The sequence below is a fragment of the Manis pentadactyla genome, chromosome 3, assembly GCF_030020395.1.
Source record: "Manis pentadactyla isolate mManPen7 chromosome 3, mManPen7.hap1, whole genome shotgun sequence".
NCBI classification, from domain to species: domain Eukaryota; kingdom Metazoa; phylum Chordata; class Mammalia; order Pholidota; family Manidae; genus Manis; species Manis pentadactyla.
Window position 1 is genome coordinate 126,316,167 of NC_080021.1, and position 24,887 is coordinate 126,341,053.

Genomic DNA, 24,887 nt, shown 5'->3' on the forward strand with positions numbered 1-24,887 from the left:
ACATTCCTTCTACACCCAATTTGTTGAGAGTTTGTACCGTGCAAGGGGTGCTGAATTTTCTCAAGTCCCATTTCTGCATCAATTGAGATAGCTTATACTATTCCTTCCTTTTGTTAATTCAGTGTGTCACATTCATTTGGGTATGTTGAACTGTCCTCATATCCCAGGAATAAATCTTACTTGATCATTGTGTATGATCCTTTTAATGTGGTGTTGAATTTGATTTGCTACAATTTTGTTGAGGATTTTTCCATCTATGCCTATCAGGGATATTGGCCTGTAATTTTATTGTATTGTATTGTCCTGTCTAGCTTCAGTGTCAGGTAATGCTGGTCATCTAAATGAGTTTGTAAGTGCTCCCTCCTATCCAGTTTTTTGGAACCATTTAAGGACTTTTTACATTTCTCTTTAAGTGTTCGGTGGAGTTCACCAGTGAAGCCATGCCATCTTGAACTTTGCTGTTTGGGGAGGCTTTTAAAAATTGATTCCATCTCATTTGTTCTTGGTGTGTTCAGACTTTCTATTTGAGCTTGATTCGGCTTTGGTGGATTATGTTTCTAAGAATTTATCCGTTTCTTCCAGGTCATCCAATTTGTTGGCACATAGCTGTCCATAATTATCTGCTATGACCCCTTTGATTTCTGAGTCATCAGCCGGGGCCACAGCAGCTCCGCGCGGAGAGACCGCGAGGTGTTGGAGGCCGGCAGCCGCCCGCGTGTCCCCGCCCCCAGGTAGACGCCTAGCCCCTCGGCAGCCAGGACGCGGCAGCCACGCTCCCTCACGCGCCGGGCGAGGTAGCCGCTACGGACCCCCGACCGGCTGCTCTGCCGTTGGCCCCGCCCCGCGAGCTCGCGCGCAGCCCGAGCGGTCCGCCGCAAGGGATCCTGGGAGCCGTTGGATCCGCTGGTCCGCGCGCCCGGAGCCCGCTCCCTGGGCGTGTGGCGCGCGTGCGCGCGACGCGCGAGGCGCAGCGGGAATCCGCGGCTGGCAGGACCCGGCTTCAGGGTCCCGGGGCATCGGAGCCGAGCCTCCTTTCCGCCGCCTGCGGACTGCGCACCCCCAGTCCGCACCCTGCACTCGGCCGCCCACGCACCGCAGGCTGGCCGCCTCGCAGCCGTCCTGTCTCACAGGCCTCACGGGCAGCAGGCTGCCTCCCTAGGTTCGCGCCCCGCCCCCGAGTCCAGGGGCGGCCCTCCCGAGAGACTGGCGGGAGCCTCCCGCCAGACCTCATCGATAGTAAAAACATTTGCTCTGCCAGTGATCGCCTTAACAAGATGGAAAGACGAGTTACAGACTGGGAGCAAGCATTTGCAAAACATACGTCTCACAGTGGACTAGTACCTAAAACATAAAAATCACTCTCAGAGAACACTCCTCGCTCAGAGCTCTAGACCCACCAGGGAAACACTCGGGGTTCTTCCGCGGGCCTGCTGCACTACGTGTCCCCTTCACGGCACCTGCTGAGTGCATGCAGGTTTCCCCGCGGCCACGCCTCCGGGTGGAGGGTGGCGGGAACACCCTCCTCCGTGAGCATGGCGCTCTGACAAGGATCCACACGGGCCAAGGGGCCAACTGAAGTTGCACAGCAGGCAGCGTAGGAGTAGCTTTACTCCCCTCCTCTTCCGGAGGGAATTTTGCAGCCCTTGAGCTGGCAATGAAAAAGACAGGCAGCAGAAGCCACTTTGGGACTTGAGTTTCTAATGCATTCCCAGAAGCTGCACACACCCGTCCAGCCTGTTGCAAGGTGGGTACCGGGTCTCAACTCCGCAGCTTCACCTACCACACTAAAACCTTGTGTGCACACGTGATCTCCCCGTTCTGCTGCTCCTCCCTGACTGGGAGGAAGATCCTCTGTCCGCTAAGGCCTGAGACCCACGTCTGGAGATTTTTGTTTGCTCGAAAGACACCCGCCCCTGGCCTTCCTGCAGGAATGGTCAGAAATCAGAGTGCAGAGGACTGTCATCTCCCCCTCGCATGGCTGGTGTTGTCAAACACATTTGCGCTAACAATTCTATCTGCTTCTGGAGCCTAGGCTTTTTGATGGAGTCATATAAAAAGGGGTGTGGAATTGGGACGAGATAGTTTTTCCACAATGCAGTTTTCCAGTCGGTGGTCCTGAGAAGAACAAGCAAATCCCACATGAAAGCCGTGAGGGAGAATCTTGTCCACAATTGGTGGAGGAAGCAAGAGGGAAGCCTGCCTCTCGTGAGTGTCTCAGTACCATGCTTTGCTTCATCATCCCTCTGAATATGAAGTTCCTTGGTGAAAATCATCTAAGGTTTCCCATGATAAAAACCCAAGTCCTGGGAGATGTCTGCAAGTTGTTCTTTTTTCAATCCCCAGCAGGAGTTCTGTTAAATAAAGCTCACTGTGACTTGCTTGCAAGGCTGTAAATATCTGCAAATATATCAGAACATAAATGAATTTTCACCAGAAGAGAAAACTGAAAGCATTTAAAAAATAAGAAGAGAATGCATTTGCCTTTGGCCACATAGCACATGTCTGAGAAGATCTGCACAATCAGATGACACTGGTTCCCGGTGGACAGAGATCTGGGCTGCTGGGAAAGAGGTGGAAGGAGGACTCGCCACTGTACTTTCCGTGTTTACAATGGACTGTGAATCATGCGAAGGTCTTACTTGTGTGAGATAGTACATTAAAACCATCGAAAAGGTAAAAAACGTATTTAACAGGAGGGTGATGTTCCAAGAAACGCGAAGGAGGAATTTCTGGTCTTGGACGTGGAGGCCGCAGGGCCTTTCTTTGATGGCATGGGCCTTTCCAACAACGGGGGCCTGGCTGGGGTCTGCAGGGCCTCCACACACAGCCCTGGGGACGCACGGGCTGCTCCCTGAAGCGCGATGGGCACAGTGCCCCGAACAGGCCGCGGCTGCACAGACATCCCCATTTCAAACGCAGGGCCGCCCGTGGCCATGAGTACCTGTGTGCTCATCAGAGCACCTGTTCCCATGGGTTCAGAAAGCCTAGCCTCTGTGGAAGTCAGTGACGGGCAGTAGGAAGCAGTGGGGCCCCGGCCGCAAACTAGGTGGATGGTCACAGAATGAAAGTAGCGGGAACATCAGCTAGGACCTTGGTGCTGTGAGGCGGAAAAACGATTTGTAAGCGGCCAAGAGAGGCACCCACCGAGGGTGTGGCGCTGGAAGCTGGAAGAGCACCTGTGCTCTTGCCCACCTGCCAGAGTGCCCGTGGAATGTCTCCCCCTCCCTCGTGCCCCCAGCCCGCCTGCCCTCTGCCCCTCCCCCACTGCAGAGTGTCTTGGGCCCCTACATTCTAGGCCTGTTTACATTCAAACTTGCCCTGGCTGAGTGGGATCCTGAGCAGTTGGTGGAGGAGGCTGCTCTCTGGTCCTGGACTCGGTTCCCCAGGTGGAACGGCCAAGCGGCTGCGGTCGGATCTCAGCCTGTGGTGATGACTTCAGGAGGAGGTAAGGCCTGAAGGCTGGGTGGCAGTGTTTCAGGGGCCACCGCCCACCGGTCCCTGGGATTCAAATGTGACTGTTATCCGGGCACAGTGGTTAGACCGTCAAGGGGGCAGAGAGCTCTGGGCCCCAGGGTATCTCACCTGCTTGGTGGGGGGGTGCTCTGGAAAGCTGAGGAAGCCCTGGGGAGGTGGCTTCTGGAGGTGGGTCAGGTGACCCAAGGGAAGCGCCCTGAGCAGGGAGAAGGGACCGCCGCCCACACGCTGCTGCTTTCTAGAAAGGAGACACGCCGTGGACCCTGCGTTTGGGGAGGCTGTAGTGGCCGCATAGAGTGGAGGGTGTCCCGGGAAAGCCCAGCCCTGAGTCACCCTCCGGGGCACAGTGCTTGCCCCACGATGTCATCCCAAGGGATCTGAACTGCACTTTACCAGACCCCACAGTGCGCTAGGAGAGGTAGAGAGACTTGGCCTGAGCCAGAAAATTGTCCAGGGGCCCTATCTATGGCCAAGTCTGCAGGCACATGTTCTCTCCACGAGCAAGGCCACAGCGTCCCCTGGCTGCCGGAGCCCCGACCTCCCGCCCTCCCTCCAGCCAGAGCTCTTCTCCTCTGGGCAGTGGGCTGTTGTTGGGCTCAACGGGGACACGGCAGCTGGGTGACGCCAGCAGGATAGGGCTTGGGTTCCTGAGTCATCCTGAATCCTTCTCCCTGTGAGGAGACTCAGTTCTGCAGAGCCACTTCCTCCTGTCCAGTGTCTCACAGACTTGAGCTTTGCGTTTCACCTTTGAGATGAGGCGTTTGCTTGTGTGCGAGTCACTAACCCAGGGATGATAGTGGACGTGGAGTATGGTTGCCTGTCCCGTGGGACATCTACACGTGCTGATTCCTTTCCAAAGCGGAGGGATCCTCCCCTGACTGCCCTCTGCTCTCCATTGCCAGCCCTTTCCCAGGCTCTGCAGCCCACACTGGTTGTCGAGTGACAGAATTCAGGGCACACGAGACCTCCTCCACTGACCCTCTCCTGGGAATGGAGCTCCTGAGCGGTGGCAGGGACCCTGGCCCATGTTAAGGGTGTGCTGTGGGTGGTTCTGGATGGGTTATGTCAGTCAGGGTCCCGGGGCCTTTCCTGTGCAGAGGGACATTTCAAGTGCGTTCGTGTGCTGTGTCAGGCAAGAAAGAGAGGGATTTATGTGGGCACGGGCACCGCAAAGCAGAGGGGCGTGGGCCCCGGTGTTTTAGACACTGCCGGGTCTCAAGGCCCCAGGGCCCGGACCATACCTCGGGGATGAGTGCCCTGCGGCTCACGGGCTGTGGTCGGGGTCGTCCCCGCAGGCAGGTGTCTGCAAGTCTTGTGTGGAGAGAGCCATGAGGCCAGGGTCTGGTGGCACAAACGCAGCACCTGCTGGGAGGTCTCTTCTTGGCAGAGTGGGCCGGGAACCCGGGTGGGGCAGACATTTCCAGGGGAACGGTCTCAGCTGGTCGGGGCCTGACTGTCCCCTGCGGACAGCTGTGCCCTGCCCGGTTCCACCAGCAGACCGGCCCCTGAGTCCCGGGCACCCTTCCCAGGACAGATTCTCTCAGCACCTCTCCTGTCTTGACAGCGTTTCCAGTGCCGGGCCCGCAGGGGACCGTCAACCTTGGCAGCTTCGCGTCATCTTTCACAGTGCTGCCGTCAGCCCCTCCCGTCCTCGGCCCGCCACACTGGGCCCCCTGGCAGCAGCACCCACCGAACCTCCTGGGCCCAGTGTTGCCCCCAGGAAGCACCCTGGTGCTGCCGGCTTTCCCCAGCACGCCGTTGGTGGCAGGACAGGCCAGCTGTGGCTCAGGCTGGCCTGGGGCCTGCAACATCACTGTGCACGTCTGGCCGGAACAGAGGCCCGTGCAGGCTCCCCTGCCTCAGACCTTTGTCGTGACTCGGGCCCCTCTCCATGGGAGCACTCCTGGGGCCCTCTGTGGGGGTGCTGTGTGTCCTGTGCCCCAGTTCCTGGCGGCCTCGGGAGGGAAGACCATCCTGCCCGCCCCTCCTGCCTGGAGCACCCAGGCTAGCGATGGACGCTGGTCCCTGCACCGTCCACCTCGAGCTGCAGTGCCAGCTGCCCAGCTGGCCTCTGGCGAGCTCCCAGCGATGGCCAGGCCTCGTCCACCTGGGGCTGCTAGGAACAGCGGCCCGGCCTGCTCGCAGCCCACCGCCTCACCCGGGAACGCCTGCCACCGCACCAGCGTGAACAAAAAGTTCCGGCACTGGCAGCACTGCAAGCCCCTGGCCCGCAGGCACCTGCCCCAGACTCCCGATGCGGAGGCACTGTCCTGCTTCCTCATGTGAGTGTCGTCCAACGGGGAAGCCACGGTGTCCAGCCTGGATCAAGGGCCGTGTCGTCCTCGCTCTGACCGGGCTGGTTGTCGGGAGGCGGTCACTTCTGGTGGTGACATCCTTTAGGCCGCATCTCGCGGGCGGCCCCTGTGAGCCAGCCGGCCTCTGGCCGCAATGCTCACCACAGGCTCGCTGCGGGCTCACAGTGGGGCCCCTGGCCGGCAGGCCCAGGGTTGGAGGCTGCGCTCTCAGGGCTCTGTCCCCTTTTAACACGGGGCTGAGGGGATGATGCCTGGGCATCCCTTCAGGGAGGCGGGGGACCCCAGGGCCCAGGAGACAGCTCTCTGCCCAACTGCCCTCCTGGGTGCAGGGTCCAGGCCGGGAGAGGCGGGGGGACTGGTGCAGGGGGGGCGGCACACTCGGAGCCCAGAGCGGGGCAGCCCCACCATGGCCGGGCCCCTCCTGACACACCACTCCACTGCATTCAGAGGCCTGCAGAGCACGCGCCTTGGGCTGTCCAGGCAGGGTGTCTGACGGCGTGGCCTGTGCTCGCCCATTGGACGCCTGCCGTTGTTAGCCGGAAAGGGCCAATTTGAGGAGCAGCCCCGCTCTCCAGGCCACAGTGGGCAGCTGCGGTGTGAGGGCACGGGCGGCCGCAGTCCGTGGCGGAGGCTTGTGGAGTCAGGCGGCACCACAGTGGCCCGGAAGGCTGGCCTCTACCGCCGAGACCCTGCCGGTCTCCTCCTGGGCTTAGTCCTCCGTGCTGGGGATGCGGGCTCCACAGTGTGAGGTGGGGTGGGCAGGTTCCGGGCTGCAGATGGTGACTGACCGCAGTGGGCAAATTACAGCCCAGTGCTTCGGACCCTGGCCCGCCAGAACCCCACCATGACCCGGGAGGAGGTCCTGCAGCGGGGCGTGCAGGAGTGGCATTGTCTAAGCAAGTCAGAGCGCAGCATCTACTATGTGATGGCGGGAAGGTGAGTCAGGGCCCCGGGCCAAGGGCTGGATGAAGACCTGTACCCCTCTGGAAGCACGCCCCCCACTTTGGGAGGCTGGCTACTCTTTTCCCCTGCCCCAGAGCCCCACCTGGCCAGACGCTGACCTTTTCTGTCTAGACATGAAGGTCTCATGACATTGGGGGGTGGGGTTCAGACTCGGGCCCTGGGGCTGTACATGGGGTCGGGTGCCCCAGGCAGCCTGCCTCCCCACCACGGCCAGGGCCATGACACCCCATGACCTAGCCGTCTGACCTCTCCATTGACTGCTTCCCTGCCTGGGTCTGGGAGGCCTCCTCCTCAAGGGGCCGTGCCTCCCCTGCCCCAGGTTCATGGAGTTCGAGGCCGAGGAGGCGAGACACTGTCAGAACGCACAGTGGATGAAGGCGGCGCAGGGCGTACCTCCTCCAGCACCCCTCAGGCCTGTTGCTCGGGTGCCCTCAACCCCAGAGCGGGGCCAGAAGCGAGGTATGCCACCGTGTTCCCCCGGAGCCAAAGGCCAGAGGCAGTGGGAGCCTGGGAAGGCCGCGGTCCCCAACACGGTCCTCCTCATCCCGGGGGCATTGGGCAGTGACCTCGATGCCACCAGTAGCGTGGGGTCTCCCTTGGACCCGACGGGAATGGGCCAGGTTTAGGACATGGCCACCCCCCTTGCCCTGGTCAGAGACCCACAGAGGGTGCTGGAAGGGGCTGGGGGCTGGGAGGAGGGCGGGCCTCCTTCCCGCCACCCCAGCATGAAGCCCTCAGAGGCCCTGTGTCCACTTCCACACCTTGGTGCCTGCGGACCAGCTGGCCATGACCCCCCACGGGAATGTCCCCGAGCTCGGTACTCCCTGAGCACGCTCAGGGCTGGGGAGGTGCGGCCGGGCCACCCACACTCCTTCCCTGCACCCTCCTCAGCACGCATCCGCGAGAAGGCCGGCGCCATGGCCCAGCTCGCCACCGCCCAGCCACCGCGATGCCGGCGGAGCCCGCACACCGAGGCGCCGATGGAGATCCCCCTCGAGGCAGTGACAGAGTTCCTGGAGATCATGGAAGGGCTGCTGGGGCCCGGCGGCCCAGCTCAGGGGCTGCCCGGCGGAGAACGTGGGGAAGATAGCTCCAAGCCGCCACAGGGAGAGGGGGGCCTCTATCCAGACCCGGGTCTCCTGACCTACATCAATGAGCTTTGTGCCCAGGAAGACTTTCTCAACAAGGTAGGCTGGCCCTGGCCCGGGTGCTACAGGATTTCGGGGAGCGGCACTCCTACCACCCAGGTCGGGGTGGTGCCCAGGCAGCTGGAATTGAGTTGTTTCTTATTCCTGAGCTCTGGCGTGTGCGTGTGTGTGTGTGTGTGTGTGCATATGTAGCTGTGTATATGTGTGTGTGTGTCTGCGTGTTGTACAGGGGTAACCCAGGTGAGCCAGGGTTGTGCGGGGTGTTGGTGTGCGTGCTTGTGTGTGTGCATAGGTACCGGTATATATACTTGTGTGGCTGTGCATATGTTTGCGTGCACGTCTCGTGTGGGGTGTGTGGCATGCACACATATACGTGTGTATATGTTGTGCGTGTGCATGTGTGCCTGTGGTCGGGGACCGTGACCACGTCTTTCCAACAGCCCCTTGTTGTGGAGGCTGGGGCTGGTCTCTGCTTTTCCGTCGCCCTCCGGGTCCTCTGGATGCCCAGGGGATTCCCTCCAAGGATGCTCACAGCCTCTTCCTTCTGGGCCAGGTGGACGCAGTGCTGCACCCACGCTTCCTGGCGGAGTTGCCCTGCCCGGAAGCCCAGCTGGATCTCTTGGCCCTCGCTGAGGAGCTGCAGCAGGAGGAAGGACTGTCCTTGGCACAGGTGAGCTGGGAAAGGGAAGGAAACAGGTGAGCCTGGAGAGGGGCACCCCGGGTGTGCCAGGGCAGGGGAGCCCAGGACAGGATTCCTTCCTGACCGTCCCCCTGCGTTGCATGGCAGAAGTGGCAGGGAGGGCCTCTCTGAGGGTGGGGGCCGGGCAGGAGTACGGCAGGGAGAGGATGTGGGGAGCCGGGGAGGAGAGGGAGGACGCAGGCCGGGGCACCAAGCTGGAGGGTGAGGTTGGCAGGAGAGCCGCAGCGGCTGTCGTTGGCGTGGCACCGCCTCCCCCTCTCGGGCCGCCTCACGGTGCCCACCCTCCTCGCAGCTGGAGCAGAAGCGACTCCTGGAACTGAAGCAGGAGGAGGGTGTGCGGGGCCCCCCGAGTCACGGCACACCCCGAGCGGACTCAAGGCCTTCTGGCCCTGTGGCCAGCCAGGATCCCCAGAGGCACAGCCACGGCCCCCAGGTAGGGGCCAGCGACCAAGCCTTCCCACCAGAGGCTGGTTGCGGGCAGCGCCAGGCGCACAGCCGAGGAGATGCTGGTGTGTCCGGGCCCAAAGCCTTCGCTGCCTCTCCAGGACGCCAGGAGCCCCCTCCCATGAAGCCTGGCTGGCGGCCCCCTGCCCCCCAGGCTTGGTGCCACACTTCCCCCAGCCTGGGGCCCAGACTCGCCACTGCTCCGGGAGAGACCTGTCCTGCTCGGGAGCCCCTGGGGCCCACGGGCAGGCCCAGTGAGAGCGAGGAGGAGCTCCCCAGCCTGGCCTTCCTCCTGGCCTCTCAGCACACGCTGCCATCCTGGGGACTGCCCCAGAGTCCTACTCCGGGCTCAGACCTCCTCCGCCGTGGAGTACCCCAGGCCCGCTCTCCCCACAAGCCGGGCCTCAGCCCCGCTGGCCCTCCAGCTGGCAAGGCCAGCAGTCGGGCCCCGCGTGCAGGCCCAGCCCCTGCTGGGAAGACACCCCTGCCAGGGGCCATCCTCAGGGTCGCTGGGGCTCCAGCGTTGGCTCTGGGGCTGGGCCGCCCCTCCCAGCCCCAGAAGAGAAGGGGGGACCCTTTCATCACAGGGAAGGGTAGGAAGCGGCCCTGCAGCCAGGAGGGAGGAGCCGGCCCTCCAGGGCAGCTTCGGGCTCCTCCACATCCCAGTCCTGATCCTGGCTGCTGTGGGACAGGGAGGGAGGGGTGGGAGAGGCGGGAGGGCGGGTCCCCTGGGGGTGGCTGGTTGGGGTTGGGATAAGAGGGTGGTGGGAAAGGTGTGGGGCGGTGGGGGGGGTTCAGCCCATTTGGGCCTTGTATGCAAATGCAAATAAAGCCTGTTTTGTCACGAAATGCTCTGGGTCTCTGCCCCTGGTGGCATCTGGGCTTCTCCATGGGAAGGGGCGCCGAAAGCAAGAAGGTCCCGGGCTCCGGGACCCAAGGCGATGATGTCCCCGTTCCCCCTCCACATTCATGTGCATTCTCCAGATGGCTCCCGAGAGCCCACCACCCCCATAAATCCCCCGCCCCACCCCTGCTCTCCTGGAGGCCGCTTTTGGGAGTCCCCAGGACACAGCGTCATCACAGGACCCCAGTCGTCTAAGGATGGCCGCTGCTTTGGCCCTGTGCCCTCTGCAGCACCAGCCCACTTTCTGGACAGAGCCTGCAGACAGCAGTTGTCCAGAGGGGGGCCCTCCCTTTCTCGCTGAAGCGGGCTGGGGCACTGGGGGATGCTCAGACATCAGGGTCTCCTGGTGGGCTGAGCAGAGAGGAAAGGCATGTCATGAGGGGAAAGGCTCCACAACCGATGTAGAAGGCCCATCCTCCGGCCTCGGTGGGCGAATGAAATGTGTGGGCTGGTGGACAGTCCCTCTTCCCTCAGCACAGAGAGGGCATCGGGCTGGGAGGAGAATCGGGGCACTCAGAAAGGAGATTGGGCAGGGGGGGCACCTTGTCTCTCTGGGGCATTTCTGTGCAGAAGCGTCTCCTCCACTGAGGTAGGAGGCCCCATGTAGCTGTGGCCTGAGAGGCTGGCCTCGGGGCCTTTGCATTTCAACGATGCCCACACTGCTGTCCCATCGCCTCCCCCCCAGGGCTGGACCCTCTGTGAACAGAGTAATTTGGTGCTTTTGTTTAGACACATGACTGGTTCCTGTATGTTGATTTTGTGTTCTGCAAGTGTGCCGAATTGGTTTATGAGTTCTAAGAGATTTTGCTGTTGACACTTTAGGGTTTTCTACATGTATGATCATGACATGCATGAGCAGAGATAGTTTTACTTCTTTTCTGATTTGGATGCCTTTTATTTCTTTTTCTCCCCTAATTCCCCTGAGTGGGCCTTTCGGTGCTATTGAATAGAAACAGTGAGGGTGGGCACCTTTGCCTTCTGCCTAATGTTAGAAGAAAAGATTTCAGTTTTTCATCAGTGAGAATGTTTGTTGTGGGTTTCTCATATATGCCTTTATTGTGTTGAAGTACATTCCTTCTACACCCAATTTGTTGAGAGTTTGTACCGTGCAAGGGGTGCTGAATTTTCTCAAGTCCCATTTCTGCATCAATTGAAATAGCTTATACTATTCCTTCCTTTTGTTAATTCAGTGTGTCACATTCATTTGGGTATGTTGAACTGTCCTCATATCCCAGGAATAAATCTTACTTGATCATTGTGTATGATCCTTTTAATGTGGTGTTGAATTTGATTTGCTACAATTTTGTTGAGGATTTTTCCATCTATGCCTATCAGGGATATTGGCCTGTAATTTTATTGTATTGTATTGTCCTGTCTAGCTTCAGTGTCAGGTAATGCTGGTCATCTAAATGAGTTTGTAAGTGCTCCCTCCTATCCAGTTTTTTGGAACCATTTAAGGACTTTTTACATTTCTCTTTAAGTGTTCGGTGGAGTTCACCAGTGAAGCCATGCCATCTTGAACTTTGCTGTTTGGGGAGGCTTTTAAAAATTGATTCCATCTCATTTGTTCTTGGTGTGTTCAGACTTTCTATTTGAGCTTGATTCGGCTTTGGTGGATTATGTTTCTAAGAATTTATCCGTTTCTTCCAGGTCATCCAATTTGTTGGCACATAGCTGTCCATAATTATCTGCTATGACCCCTTTGATTTCTGAGTCATCAGCCGGGGCCACAGCAGCTCCGCGCGGAGAGACCGCGAGGTGTTGGAGGCCGGCAGCCGCCCGCGTGTCCCCGCCCCCAGGTAGACGCCTAGCCCCTCGGCAGCCAGGACGCGGCAGCCACGCTCCCTCACGCGCCGGGCGAGGTAGCCGCTACGGACCCCCGACCGGCTGCTCTGCCGTTGGCCCCGCCCCGCGAGCTCGCGCGCAGCCCGAGCGGTCCGCCGCAAGGGATCCTGGGAGCCGTTGGATCCGCTGGTCCGCGCGCCCGGAGCCCGCTCCCTGGGCGTGTGGCGCGCGTGCGCGCGACGCGCGAGGCGCAGCGGGAATCCGCGGCTGGCAGGACCCGGCTTCAGGGTCCCGGGGCATCGGAGCCGAGCCTCCTTTCCGCCGCCTGCGGACTGCGCACCCCCAGTCCGCACCCTGCACTCGGCCGCCCACGCACCGCAGGCTGGCCGCCTCGCAGCCGTCCTGTCTCACAGGCCTCACGGGCAGCAGGCTGCCTCCCTAGGTTCGCGCCCCGCCCCCGAGTCCAGGGGCGGCCCTCCCGAGAGACTGGCGGGAGCCTCCCGCCAGACCTCATCGATAGTAAAAACATTTGCTCTGCCAGTGATCGCCTTAACAAGATGGAAAGACGAGTTACAGACTGGGAGCAAGCATTTGCAAAACATACGTCTCACAGTGGACTAGTACCTAAAACATAAAAATCACTCTCAGAGAACACTCCTCGCTCAGAGCTCTAGACCCACCAGGGAAACACTCGGGGTTCTTCCGCGGGCCTGCTGCACTACGTGTCCCCTTCACGGCACCTGCTGAGTGCATGCAGGTTTCCCCGCGGCCACACCTCCGGGTGGAGGGTGGCGGGAACACCCTCCTCCGTGAGCATGGCGCTCTGACAAGGATCCACACGGGCCAAGGGGCCAACTGAAGTTGCACAGCAGGCAGCGTAGGAGTAGCTTTACTCCCCTCCTCTTCCGGAGGGAATTTTGCAGCCCTTGAGCTGGCAATGAAAAAGACAGGCAGCAGAAGCCACTTTGGGACTTGAGTTTCTAATGCATTCCCAGAAGCTGCACACACCCGTCCAGCCTGTTGCAAGGTGGGTACCGGGTCTCAACTCCGCAGCTTCACCTACCACACTAAAACCTTGTGTGCACACGTGATCTCCCCGTTCTGCTGCTCCTCCCTGACTGGGAGGAAGATCCTCTGTCCGCTAAGGCCTGAGACCCACGTCTGGAGATTTTTGTTTGCTCGAAAGACACCCGCCCCTGGCCTTCCTGCAGGAATGGTCAGAAATCAGAGTGCAGAGGACTGTCATCTCCCCCTCGCATGGCTGGTGTTGTCAAACACATTTGCGCTAACAATTCTATCTGCTTCTGGAGCCTAGGCTTTCTGATGGAGTCATATAAAAAGGGGTGTGGAATTGGGACGAGATAGTTTTTCCACAATGCAGTTTTCCAGTCGGTGGTCCTGAGAAGAACAAGCAAATCCCACATGAAAGCCGTGAGGGAGAATCTTGTCCACAATTGGTGGAGGAAGCAAGAGGGAAGCCTGCCTCTCGTGAGTGTCTCAGTACCATGCTTTGCTTCATCATCCCTCTGAATATGAAGTTCCTTGGTGAAAATCATCTAAGGTTTCCCATGATAAAAACCCAAGTCCTGGGAGATGTCTGCAAGTTGTTCTTTTTTCAATCCCCAGCAGGAGTTCTGTTAAATAAAGCTCACTGTGACTTGCTTGCAAGGCTGTAAATATCTGCAAATATATCAGAACATAAATGAATTTTCACCAGAAGAGAAAACTGAAAGCATTTAAAAAATAAGAAGAGAATGCATTTGCCTTTGGCCACATAGCACATGTCTGAGAAGATCTGCACAATCAGATGACACTGGTTCCCGGTGGACAGAGATCTGGGCTGCTGGGAAAGAGGTGGAAGGAGGTCTCGCCACTGTACTTTCCGTGTTTACAATGGACTGTGAATCATGCGAAGGTCTTACTTGTGTGAGATAGTACATTAAAACCATCGAAAAGGTAAAAAACGTATTTAACAGGAGGGTGATGTTCCAAGAAACGCGAAGGAGGAATTTCTGGTCTTGGACGTGGAGGCCGCAGGGCCTTTCTTTGATGGCATGGGCCTTTCCAACAACGGGGGCCTGGCTGGGGTCTGCAGGGCCTCCACACACAGCCCTGGGGACGCACGGGCTGCTCCCTGAAGCGCGATGGGCACAGTGCCCCGAACAGGCCGCGGCTGCACAGACATCCCCATTTCAAACGCAGGGCCGCCCGTGGCCATGAGTACCTGTGTGCTCATCAGAGCACCTGTTCCCATGGGTTCAGAAAGCCTAGCCTCTGTGGAAGTCAGTGACGGGCAGTAGGAAGCAGTGGGGCCCCGGCCGCAAACTAGGTGGATGGTCACAGAATGAAAGTAGCGGGAACATCAGCTAGGACCTTGGTGCTGTGAGGCGGAAAAACGATTTGTAAGCGGCCAAGAGAGGCACCCACCGAGGGTGTGGCGCTGGAAGCTGGAAGAGCACCTGTGCTCTTGCCCACCTGCCAGAGTGCCCGTGGAATGTCTCCCCCTCCCTCGTGCCCCCAGCCCGCCTGCCCTCTGCCCCTCCCCCACTGCAGAGTGTCTTGGGCCCCTACATTCTAGGCCTGTTTACATTCAAACTTGCCCTGGCTGAGTGGGATCCTGAGCAGTTGGTGGAGGAGGCTGCTCTCTGGTCCTGGACTCGGTTCCCCAGGTGGAACGGCCAAGCGGCTGCGGTCGGATCTCAGCCTGTGGTGATGACTTCAGGAGGAGGTAAGGCCTGAAGGCTGGGTGGCAGTGTTTCAGGGGCCACCGCCCACCGGTCCCTGGGATTCAAATGTGACTGTTATCCGGGCACAGTGGTTAGACCGTCAAGGGGGCAGAGAGCTCTGGGCCCCAGGGTATCTCACCTGCTTGGTGGGGGGGTGCTCTGGAAAGCTGAGGAAGCCCTGGGGAGGTGGCTTCTGGAGGTGGGTCAGGTGACCCAAGGGAAGCGCCCTGAGCAGGGAGAAGGGACCGCCGCCCACACGCTGCTGCTTTCTAGAAAGGAGACACGCCGTGGACCCTGCGTTTGGGGAGGCTGTAGTGGCCGCATAGAGTGGAGGGTGTCCCGGGAAAGCCCAGCCCTGAGTCACCCTCCGGGGCACAGTGCTTGCCCCACGATGTCATCCCAAGGGATCTGAACTGCACTTTACCAGACCCCACAGTGCGCTAGGAGAGGTAGAGAGACTTGGCCTGAGCCAGAAAATTGTCCAGGGGCCCTATCTATGGCCAAGTCTGCAGGCACATGTTCTCTCCACGAGCAAGGCCACAGCGTCCCCTGGCTGCCGGAGCCCCGACCTCCCGCCCTCCCTCCAGCCAGAGCTCTTCTCCTCTGGGCAGTGGGCTGTTGTTGGGCTCAACGGGGACACGGCAGCTGGGTGACGCCAGCAGGATAGGGCTTGGGTTCCTGAGTCATCCTGAATCCTTCTCCCTGTGAGGAGACTCAGTTCTGCAGAGCCACTTCCTCCTGTCCAGTGTCTCACAGACTTGAGCTTTGCGTTTCACCTTTGAGATGAGGCGTTTGCTTGTGTGCGAGTCACTAACCCAGGGATGATAGTGGACGTGGAGTATGGTTGCCTGTCCCGTGGGACATCTACACGTGCTGATTCCTTTCCAAAGCGGAGGGATCCTCCCCTGACTGCCCTCTGCTCTCCATTGCCAGCCCTTTCCCAGGCTCTGCAGCCCACACTGGTTGTCGAGTGACAGAATTCAGGGCACACGAGACCTCCTCCACTGACCCTCTCCTGGGAATGGAGCTCCTGAGCGGTGGCAGGGACCCTGGCCCATGTTAAGGGTGTGCTGTGGGTGGTTCTGGATGGGTTATGTCAGTCAGGGTCCCGGGGCCTTTCCTGTGCAGAGGGACATTTCAAGTGCGTTCGTGTGCTGTGTCAGGCAAGAAAGAGAGGGATTTATGTGGGCACGGGCACCGCAAAGCAGAGGGGCGTGGGCCCCGGTGTTTTAGACACTGCCGGGTCTCAAGGCCCCAGGGCCCGGACCATACCTCGGGGATGAGTGCCCTGCGGCTCACGGGCTGTGGTCGGGGTCGTCCCCGCAGGCAGGTGTCTGCAAGTCTTGTGTGGAGAGAGCCATGAGGCCAGGGTCTGGTGGCACAAACGCAGCACCTGCTGGGAGGTCTCTTCTTGGCAGAGTGGGCCGGGAACCCGGGTGGGGCAGACATTTCCAGGGGAACGGTCTCAGCTGGTCGGGGCCTGACTGTCCCCTGCGGACAGCTGTGCCCTGCCCGGTTCCACCAGCAGACCGGCCCCTGAGTCCCGGGCACCCTTCCCAGGACAGATTCTCTCAGCACCTCTCCTGTCTTGACAGCGTTTCCAGTGCCGGGCCCGCAGGGGACCGTCAACCTTGGCAGCTTCGCGTCATCTTTCACAGTGCTGCCGTCAGCCCCTCCCGTCCTCGGCCCGCCACACTGGGCCCCCTGGCAGCAGCACCCACCGAACCTCCTGGGCCCAGTGTTGCCCCCAGGAAGCACCCTGGTGCTGCCGGCTTTCCCCAGCACGCCGTTGGTGGCAGGACAGGCCAGCTGTGGCTCAGGCTGGCCTGGGGCCTGCAACATCACTGTGCACGTCTGGCCGGAACAGAGGCCCGTGCAGGCTCCCCTGCCTCAGACCTTTGTCGTGACTCGGGCCCCTCTCCATGGGAGCACTCCTGGGGCCCTCTGTGGGGGTGCTGTGTGTCCTGTGCCCCAGTTCCTGGCGGCCTCGGGAGGGAAGACCATCCTGCCCGCCCCTCCTGCCTGGAGCACCCAGGCTAGCGATGGACGCTGGTCCCTGCACCGTCCACCTCGAGCTGCAGTGCCAGCTGCCCAGCTGGCCTCTGGCGAGCTCCCAGCGATGGCCAGGCCTCGTCCACCTGGGGCTGCTAGGAACAGCGGCCCGGCCTGCTCGCAGCCCACCGCCTCACCCGGGAACGCCTGCCACCGCACCAGCGTGAACAAAAAGTTCCGGCACTGGCAGCACTGCAAGCCCCTGGCCCGCAGGCACCTGCCCCAGACTCCCGATGCGGAGGCACTGTCCTGCTTCCTCATGTGAGTGTCGTCCAACGGGGAAGCCACGGTGTCCAGCCTGGATCAAGGGCCGTGTCGTCCTCGCTCTGACCGGGCTGGTTGTCGGGAGGCGGTCACTTCTGGTGGTGACATCCTTTAGGCCGCATCTCGCGGGCGGCCCCTGTGAGCCAGCCGGCCTCTGGCCGCAATGCTCACCACAGGCTCGCTGCGGGCTCACAGTGGGGCCCCTGGCCGGCAGGCCCAGGGTTGGAGGCTGCGCTCTCAGGGCTCTGTCCCCTTTTAACACGGGGCTGAGGGGATGATGCCTGGGCATCCCTTCAGGGAGGCGGGGGACCCCAGGGCCCAGGAGACAGCTCTCTGCCCAACTGCCCTCCTGGGTGCAGGGTCCAGGCCGGGAGAGGCGGGGGGACTGGTGCAGGGGGGCGGCACACTCGGAGCCCAGAGCGGGGCAGCCCCACCATGGCCGGGCCCCTCCTGACACACCACTCCACTGCATTCAGAGGCCTGCAGAGCACGCGCCTTGGGCTGTCCAGGCAGGGTGTCTGACGGCGTGGCCTGTGCTCGCCCATTGGACGCCTGCCGTTGTTAGCCGGAAAGGGCCAATTTGAGGAGCAGCCCCGCTCTCCAGGCCACAGTGGGCAGCTGCGGTTTGAGGGCACAGGCGGCCGCAGTCCGTGGCGGAGGCTTGTGGAGTCAGGCGGCACCACAGTGGCCCGGAAGGCTGGCCTCTACCGCCGAGACCCTGCCGGTCTCCTCCTGGGCTTAGTCCTCCGTGCTGGGGATGCGGGCTCCACAGTGTGAGGTGGGGTGGGCAGGTTCCGGGCTGCAGATGGTGACTGACCGCAGTGGGCAAATTACAGCCCAGTGCTTCGGACCCTGGCCCGCCAGAACCCCACCATGACCCGGGAGGAGGTCCTGCAGCGGGGCATGCAGGAGTGGCATTGTCTAAGCAAGTCAGAGCGCAGCATCTACTATGTGATGGCGGGAAGGTGAGTCAGGGCCCCGGGCCAAGGGCTGGATGAAGACCTGTACCCCTCTGGAAGCACGACCCCCACTTTGGGAGGCTGGCTACTCTTTTCCCCTGCCCCAGAGCCCCACCTGGCCAGACCCTGACCTTTTCTGTCTAGACATGAAGGTCTCATGACATTGGGGGGTGGGGTTCAGACTCGGGCCCTGGGGCTGTACATGGGGTCGGGTGCCCCAGGCAGCCTGCCTCCCCACCACGGCCAGGGCCATGACACCCCATGACCTAGCCGTCTGACCTCTCCATTGACTGCTTCCCTGCCTGGGCCCGGGAGGCCTCCTCCTCAAGGGGCCGTGCCTCCCCTGCCCCAGGTTCATGGAGTTCGAGGCCGAGGAGGCGAGACACTTTCAGAACGCACAGTGGATGAAGGCGGCACAGGGCGTACCTCCTCCAGCACCCCTCAGGCCTGTTGCTCGGGTGCCCTCAACCCCAGAGCGGGGCCAGAAGCGAGGTATGCCACCGTGTTCCCCCAGAGCCAAAGGCCAGAGGCAGTGGGAGCCTGGGAAGGCCGCGGTCCCCAACACGGTCCTCCTCATCCCGGGGGCATTGGGCAGTGACCTCGATGCCACCAGTAGCGTGGGGTCTCCCTTGGACCCGACGGGAATGGGCCAGGTTTAGGACATGGCCACCCCCCTTGCCCTGGTCAGAGACCCACAGAGGGTGCTGGAAGGGGCTGGGGGCTGGGAGGAGGGCGGGCCTCCTTCCCGCCACCCCAGCATGAAGCCCTCAGAGGCCCTGTGTCCACTTTCACACCTTGGTGCCTGCGGACCAGCTGGCCATGACCCCCCACGGGAATGTCCCCGAGCTCGGTACTCCCTGAGCACGCTCAGGGCTGGGGAGGTGCGGCCGGGCCACCCACACTCCTTCCCTGCACCCTCCTCAGCACGCATCCGCGAGAAGGCCGGCGCCATGGCCCAGCTCGCCACCGCCCAGCCACCGCGATGCCGGCGGAGCCCGCACACCGAGGCGCCGATGGAGATCCCCCTCGAGGCCGTGACAGAGTTCCTGGAGATCATGGAAGGGCTGCTGGGGCCCGGCGGCCCAGCTCAGGGGCTGCCCGGCGGAGAACGTGGGGAAGATAGCTCCAAGCCGCCACAGGGAGAGGGGGGCCTCTATCCAGACCCGGGTCTCCTGACCTACATCAATGAGCTTTGTGCCCAGGAAGACTTTCTCAACAAGGTAGGCTGGCCCTGGCCCGGGTGCTACAGGATTTCGGGGAGCGGCACTCCTACCACCCAGGTCGGGGTGGTGCCCAGGCAGCTGGAATTGAGTTGTTTCTTATTCCTGAGCTCTGGCGTGTGCGTGTGTGTGTGTGTGTGTGTGCATATGTAGCTGTGTATATGTGTGTGTGTGTCTGCGTGTTGTACAGGGGTAACCCAGGTGAGCCAGGGTTGTGCGGGGTGTTGGTGTGCGTGCTTGTGTGTGTGCATAGGTACCGGTATATATACTTGTGTGGCTGTGCATATGTTTGCGTGCACGTCTCGTGTGGGGTGTGTGGCATGCACACATATACGTGTGTATATGTTGTGCGTGTGCATGTGTGCCTGTGGTCGGGGACCGTGACCACGTCTTTCCAACAGCCCCTTGTTGTGGAGGCTGGGGCTGGTCTCTGCTTTTCCGTCGCCCTCCGGGTCCTCTGGATGCCCAGGGGATTCCCTCCAAGGATGCTCACAGCCTCTTCCTTCTGGGCCAGGTGGACGCAGTGCTGCACCCACGCTTCCTGGCGGAGTTGCCCTGCCCGGAAGCCCAGCTGGATCTCTTGGCCCTCGCTGAGGAGCTGCAGCAGGAGGAAGGACTGTCCTTGGCACAGGTGAGCTGGGAAAGGGAAGGAAACAGGTGAGCCTGGAGAGGGGCACCCCGGGTGTGCCAGGGCAGGGGAGCCCAGGACAGGATTCCTTCCTGACCGTCCCCCTGCGTTGCATGGCAGAAGTGGCAGGGAGGGCCTCTCTGAGGGTGGGGGCCGGGCAGGAGTACGGCAGGGAGAGGATGTGGGGAGCCGGGGAGGAGAGGGAGGACGCAGGCCGGGGCACCAAGCTGGAGGGTGAGGTTGGCAGGAGAGCCGCAGCGGCTGTCGTTGGCGTGGCACCGCCTCCCCCTCTCGGGCCGCCTCACGGTGCCCACCCTCCTCGCAGCTGGAGCAGAAGCGACTCCTGGAACTGAAGCAGGAGGAGGGTGTGCGGGGCCCCCCGAGTCACGGCACACCCCGAGCGGACTCAAGGCCTTCTGGCCCTGTGGCCAGCCAGGATCCCCAGAGGCACAGCCACGGCCCCCAGGTAGGGGCCAGCGACCAAGCCTTCCCACCAGAGGCTGGTTGCGGGCAGCGCCAGGCGCACAGCCGAGGAGATGCTGGTGTGTCCGGGCCCAAAGCCTTCGCTGCCTCTCCAGGACGCCAGGAGCCCCCTCCCATGAAGCCTGGCTGGCGGCCCCCTGCCCCCCAGGCTTGGTGCCACACTTCCCCCAGCCTGGGGCCCAGACTCGCCACTGCTCCGGGAGAGACCTGTCCTGCTCGGGAGCCCCTGGGGCCCACGGGCAGGCCCAGTGAGAGCGAGGAGGAGCTCCCCAGCCTGGCCTTCCTCCTGGCCTCTCAGCACACGCTGCCATCCTGGGGACTGCCCCAGAGTCCTACTCCGGGCTCAGACCTCCTCCGCCGTGGAGTACCCCAGGCCCGCTCTCCCCACAAGCCGGGCCTCAGCCCCGCTGGCCCTCCAGCTGGCAAGGCCAGCAGTCGGGCCCCGCGTGCAGGCCCAGCCCCTGCTGGGAAGACACCCCTGCCAGGGGCCATCCTCAGGGTCGCTGGGGCTCCAGCGTTGGCTCTGGGGCTGGGCCGCCCCTCCCAGCCCCAGAAGAGAAGGGGGGACCCTTTCATCACAGGGAAGGGTAGGAAGCGGCCCTGCAGCCAGGAGGGAGGAGCCGGCCCTCCAGGGCAGCTTCGGGCTCCTCCACATCCCAGTCCTGATCCTGGCTGCTGTGGGACAGGGAGGGAGGGGTGGGAGAGGCGGGAGGGCGGGTCCCCTGGGGGTGGCTGGTTGGGGTTGGGATAAGAGGGTGGTGGGAAAGGTGTGGGGCGGTGGGGGGGGTTCAGCCCATTTGGGCCTTGTATGCAAATGCAAATAAAGCCTGTTTTGTCACGAAATGCTCTGGGTCTCTGCCCCTGGTGGCATCTGGGCTTCTCCATGGGAAGGGGCGCCGAAAGCAAGAAGGTCCCGGGCTCCGGGACCCAAGGCGATGATGTCCCCGTTCCCCCTCCACATTCATGTGCATTCTCCAGATGGCTCCCGAGAGCCCACCACCCCCATAAATCCCCCGCCCCACCCCTGCTCTCCTGGAGGCCGCTTTTGGGAGTCCCCAGGACACAGCGTCATCACAGGACCCCAGTCGTCTAAGGATGGCCGCTGCTTTGGCCCTGTGCCCTCTGCAGCACCAGCCCACTTTCTGGACAGAGCCTGCAGACAGCAGTTGTCCAGAGGGGGGCCCTCCCTTTCTCGCTGAAGCGGGCTGGGGCACTGGGGGATGCTCAGACATCAGGGTCTCCTGGTGGGCTGAGCAGAGAGGAAAGGCATGTCATGAGGGGAAAGGCTCCACAACCGATGTAGAAGGCCCATCCTCCGGCCTCGGTGGGCGAATGAAATGTGTGGGCTGGTGGACAGTCCCTCTTCCCTCAGCACAGAGAGGGCATCGGGCTGGGAGGAGAATCGGGGCACTCAGAAAGGAGATTGGGCAGGGGGGGCACCTTGTCTCTCTGGGGCATTTCTGTGCAGAAGCGTCTCCTCCACTGAGGTAGGAGGCCCCATGTAGCTGTGGCCTGAGAGGCTGGCCTCGGGGCCTTTGCATTTCAACGATGCCCACACTGCTGTCCCATCGCCTCCCCCCCAGGGCTGGACCCTCTGTGAACAGAGTAATTTGGTGCTTTTGTTTAGACACATGACTGGTTCCTGTATGTTGATTTTGTGTTCTGCAAGTGTGCCGAATTGGTTTATGAGTTCTAAGAGATTTTGCTGTTGACACTTTAGGGTTTTCTACATGTATGATCATGACATGCATGAGCAGAGATAGTTTTACTTCTTTTCTGATTTGGATGCCTTTTATTTCTTTTTCTCCCCTAATTCCCCTGAGTGGGCCTTTCGGTGCTATTGAATAGAAACAGTGAGGGTGGGCACCTTTGCCTTCTGCCTAATGTTAGAAGAAAAGATTTCAGTTTTTCATCAGTGAGAATGTTTGTTGTGGGTTTCTCATATATGCCTTTATTGTGTTGAAGTACATTCCTTCTACACCCAATTTGTTGAGAGTTTGTACCGTGCAAGGGGTGCTGAATTTTCTCAAGTCCCATTTCTGCATCAATTGAGATAGCTTATACTATTCCTTCCTTTTGTTAATTCAGTGTGTCACATTCATTTGGGTATGTTGAACTGTCCTCATATCCCAGGAATAAATCTTACTTGATCATTGTGTATGATCCTTTTAATGTGGTGTTGAATTTGATTTGCTACAATTTTGTTGAGGATTTTTCCATCTATGCCTATCAGGGATATTGGCCTGTAATTTTATTGTATTGTATTGTCCTGTCTAGCTTCAGTGTCAGGTAATGCTGGTCATCTAAATGAGTTTGTAAGTGCTCCCTCCTATCCAGTTTTTTGGAACCATTTAAGGACTTTTTACATTTCTCTTTAAGTGTTCGGTGGAGTTCACCAGTGAAGCCATGCCATCTTGAACTTTGCTGTTTGGGGAGGCTTTTAAAAATTGATTCCATCTCATTTGTTCTTGGTGTGTTCAGACTTTCTATTTGAGCTTGATTCGGCTTTGGTGGATTATGTTTCTAAGAATTTATCCGTTTCTTCCAGGTCATCCAATTTGTTGGCACATAGCTGTCCATAATTATCTGCTATGACCCCTTTGATTTCTGAGTCATCAGCCGGGGCCACAGCAGCTCCGCGCGGAGAGACCGCGAGGTGTTGGAGGCCGGCAGCCGCCCGCGTGTCCCCGCCCCCAGGTAGACGCCTAGCCCCTCGGCAGCCAGGACGCGGCAGCCACGCTCCCTCACGCGCCGGGCGAGGTAGCCGCTACGGACCCCCGACCGGCTGCTCTGCCGTTGGCCCCGCCCCGCGAGCTCGCGCGCAGCCCGAGCGGTCCGCCGCAAGGGATCCTGGGAGCCGTTGGATCCGCTGGTCCGCGCGCCCGGAGCCCGCTCCCTGGGCGTGTGGCGCGCGTGCGCGCGACGCGCGAGGCGCAGCGGGAATCCGCGGCTGGCAGGACCCGGCTTCAGGGTCCCGGGGCATCGGAGCCGAGCCTCCTTTCCGCCGCCTGCGGACTGCGCACCCCCAGTCCGCACCCTGCACTCGGCCGCCCACGCACCGCAGGCTGGCCGCCTCGCAGCCGTCCTGTCTCACAGGCCTCACGGGCAGCAGGCTGCCTCCCTAGGTTCGCGCCCCGCCCCCGAGTCCAGGGGCGGCCCTCCCGAGAGACTGGCGGGAGCCTCCCGCCAGACCTCATCGATAGTAAAAACATTTGCTCTGCCAGTGATCGCCTTAACAAGATGGAAAGACGAGTTACAGACTGGGAGCAAGCATTTGCAAAACATACGTCTCACAGTGGACTAGTACCTAAAACATAAAAATCACTCTCAGAGAACACTCCTCGCTCAGAGCTCTAGACCCACCAGGGAAACACTCGGGGTTCTTCCGCGGGCCTGCTGCACTACGTGTCCCCTTCACGGCACCTGCTGAGTGCATGCAGGTTTCCCCGCGGCCACGCCTCCGGGTGGAGGGTGGCGGGAACACCCTCCTCCGTGAGCATGGCGCTCTGACAAGGATCCACACGGGCCAAGGGGCCAACTGAAGTTGCACAGCAGGCAGCGTAGGAGTAGCTTTACTCCCCTCCTCTTCCGGAGGGAATTTTGCAGCCCTTGAGCTGGCAATGAAAAAGACAGGCAGCAGAAGCCACTTTGGGACTTGAGTTTCTAATGCATTCCCAGAAGCTGCACACACCCGTCCAGCCTGTTGCAAGGTGGGTACCGGGTCTCAACTCCGCAGCTTCACCTACCACACTAAAACCTTGTGTGCACACGTGATCTCCCCGTTCTGCTGCTCCTCCCTGACTGGGAGGAAGATCCTCTGTCCGCTAAGGCCTGAGACCCACGTCTGGAGATTTTTGTTTGCTCGAAAGACACCCGCCCCTGGCCTTCCTGCAGGAATGGTCAGAAATCAGAGTGCAGAGGACTGTCATCTCCCCCTCGCATGGCTGGTGTTGTCAAACACATTTGCGCTAACAATTCTATCTGCTTCTGGAGCCTAGGCTTTTTGATGGAGTCATATAAAAAGGGGTGTGGAATTGGGACGAGATAGTTTTTCCACAATGCAGTTTTCCAGTCGGTGGTCCTGAGAAGAACAAGCAAATCCCACATGAAAGCCGTGAGGGAGAATCTTGTCCACAATTGGTGGAGGAAGCAAGAGGGAAGCCTGCCTCTCGTGAGTGTCTCAGTACCATGCTTTGCTTCATCATCCCTCTGAATATGAAGTTCCTTGGTGAAAATCATCTAAGGTTTCCCATGATAAAAACCCAAGTCCTGGGAGATGTCTGCAAGTTGTTCTTTTTTCAATCCCCAGCAGGAGTTCTGTTAAATAAAGCTCACTGTGACTTGCTTGCAAGGCTGTAAATATCTGCAAATATATCAGAACATAAATGAATTTTCACCAGAAGAGAAAACTGAAAGCATTTAAAAAATAAGAAGAGAATGCATTTGCCTTTGGCCACATAGCACATGTCTGAGAAGATCTGCACAATCAGATGACACTGGTTCCCGGTGGACAGAGATCTGGGCTGCTGGGAAAGAGGTGGAAGGAGGACTCGCCACTGTACTTTCCGTGTTTACAATGGACTGTGAATCATGCGAAGGTCTTACTTGTGTGAGATAGTACATTAAAACCATCGAAAAGGTAAAAAACGTATTTAACAGGAGGGTGATGTTCCAAGAAACGCGAAGGAGGAATTTCTGGTCTTGGACGTGGAGGCCGCAGGGCCTTTCTTTGATGGCATGGGCCTTTCCAACAACGGGGGCCTGGCTGGGGTCTGCAGGGCCTCCACACACAGCCCTGGGGACGCACGGGCTGCTCCCTGAA

At 60.2% G+C, this 24,887-nt stretch overlaps 2 protein-coding genes across 2 annotated transcripts; both read left to right on the top strand.

Moving 5' to 3' along the window:
- Nucleotides 1-7,381: 7,381 nt before the first annotated feature.
- Nucleotides 7,382-10,249, top strand: LOC130683095 (NUT family member 2B-like). The gene is made up of 4 exons (XM_057499365.1): nt 7,382-7,939; nt 8,454-8,570; nt 8,893-9,727; nt 10,029-10,249. The coding sequence occupies exons 1-4, from the start codon at nt 7,382-7,384 to the stop codon at nt 10,247-10,249; spliced, it is 1,731 nt and encodes a 576-aa protein (XP_057355348.1).
- Nucleotides 10,250-13,877: 3,628 nt separating this feature from the next.
- On the top strand, nt 13,878-21,264 carry LOC130683096 (NUT family member 2G-like). The gene is made up of 10 exons (XM_057499366.1): nt 13,878-13,953; nt 14,255-14,461; nt 16,055-16,251; nt 16,435-16,772; nt 17,612-17,740; nt 18,087-18,226; nt 18,548-18,954; nt 19,469-19,585; nt 19,908-20,742; nt 21,044-21,264. The coding sequence occupies exons 1-10, from the start codon at nt 13,878-13,880 to the stop codon at nt 21,262-21,264; spliced, it is 2,667 nt and encodes an 888-aa protein (XP_057355349.1).
- The last annotated feature ends 3,623 nt before the right edge of the window (nt 21,265-24,887 follow it).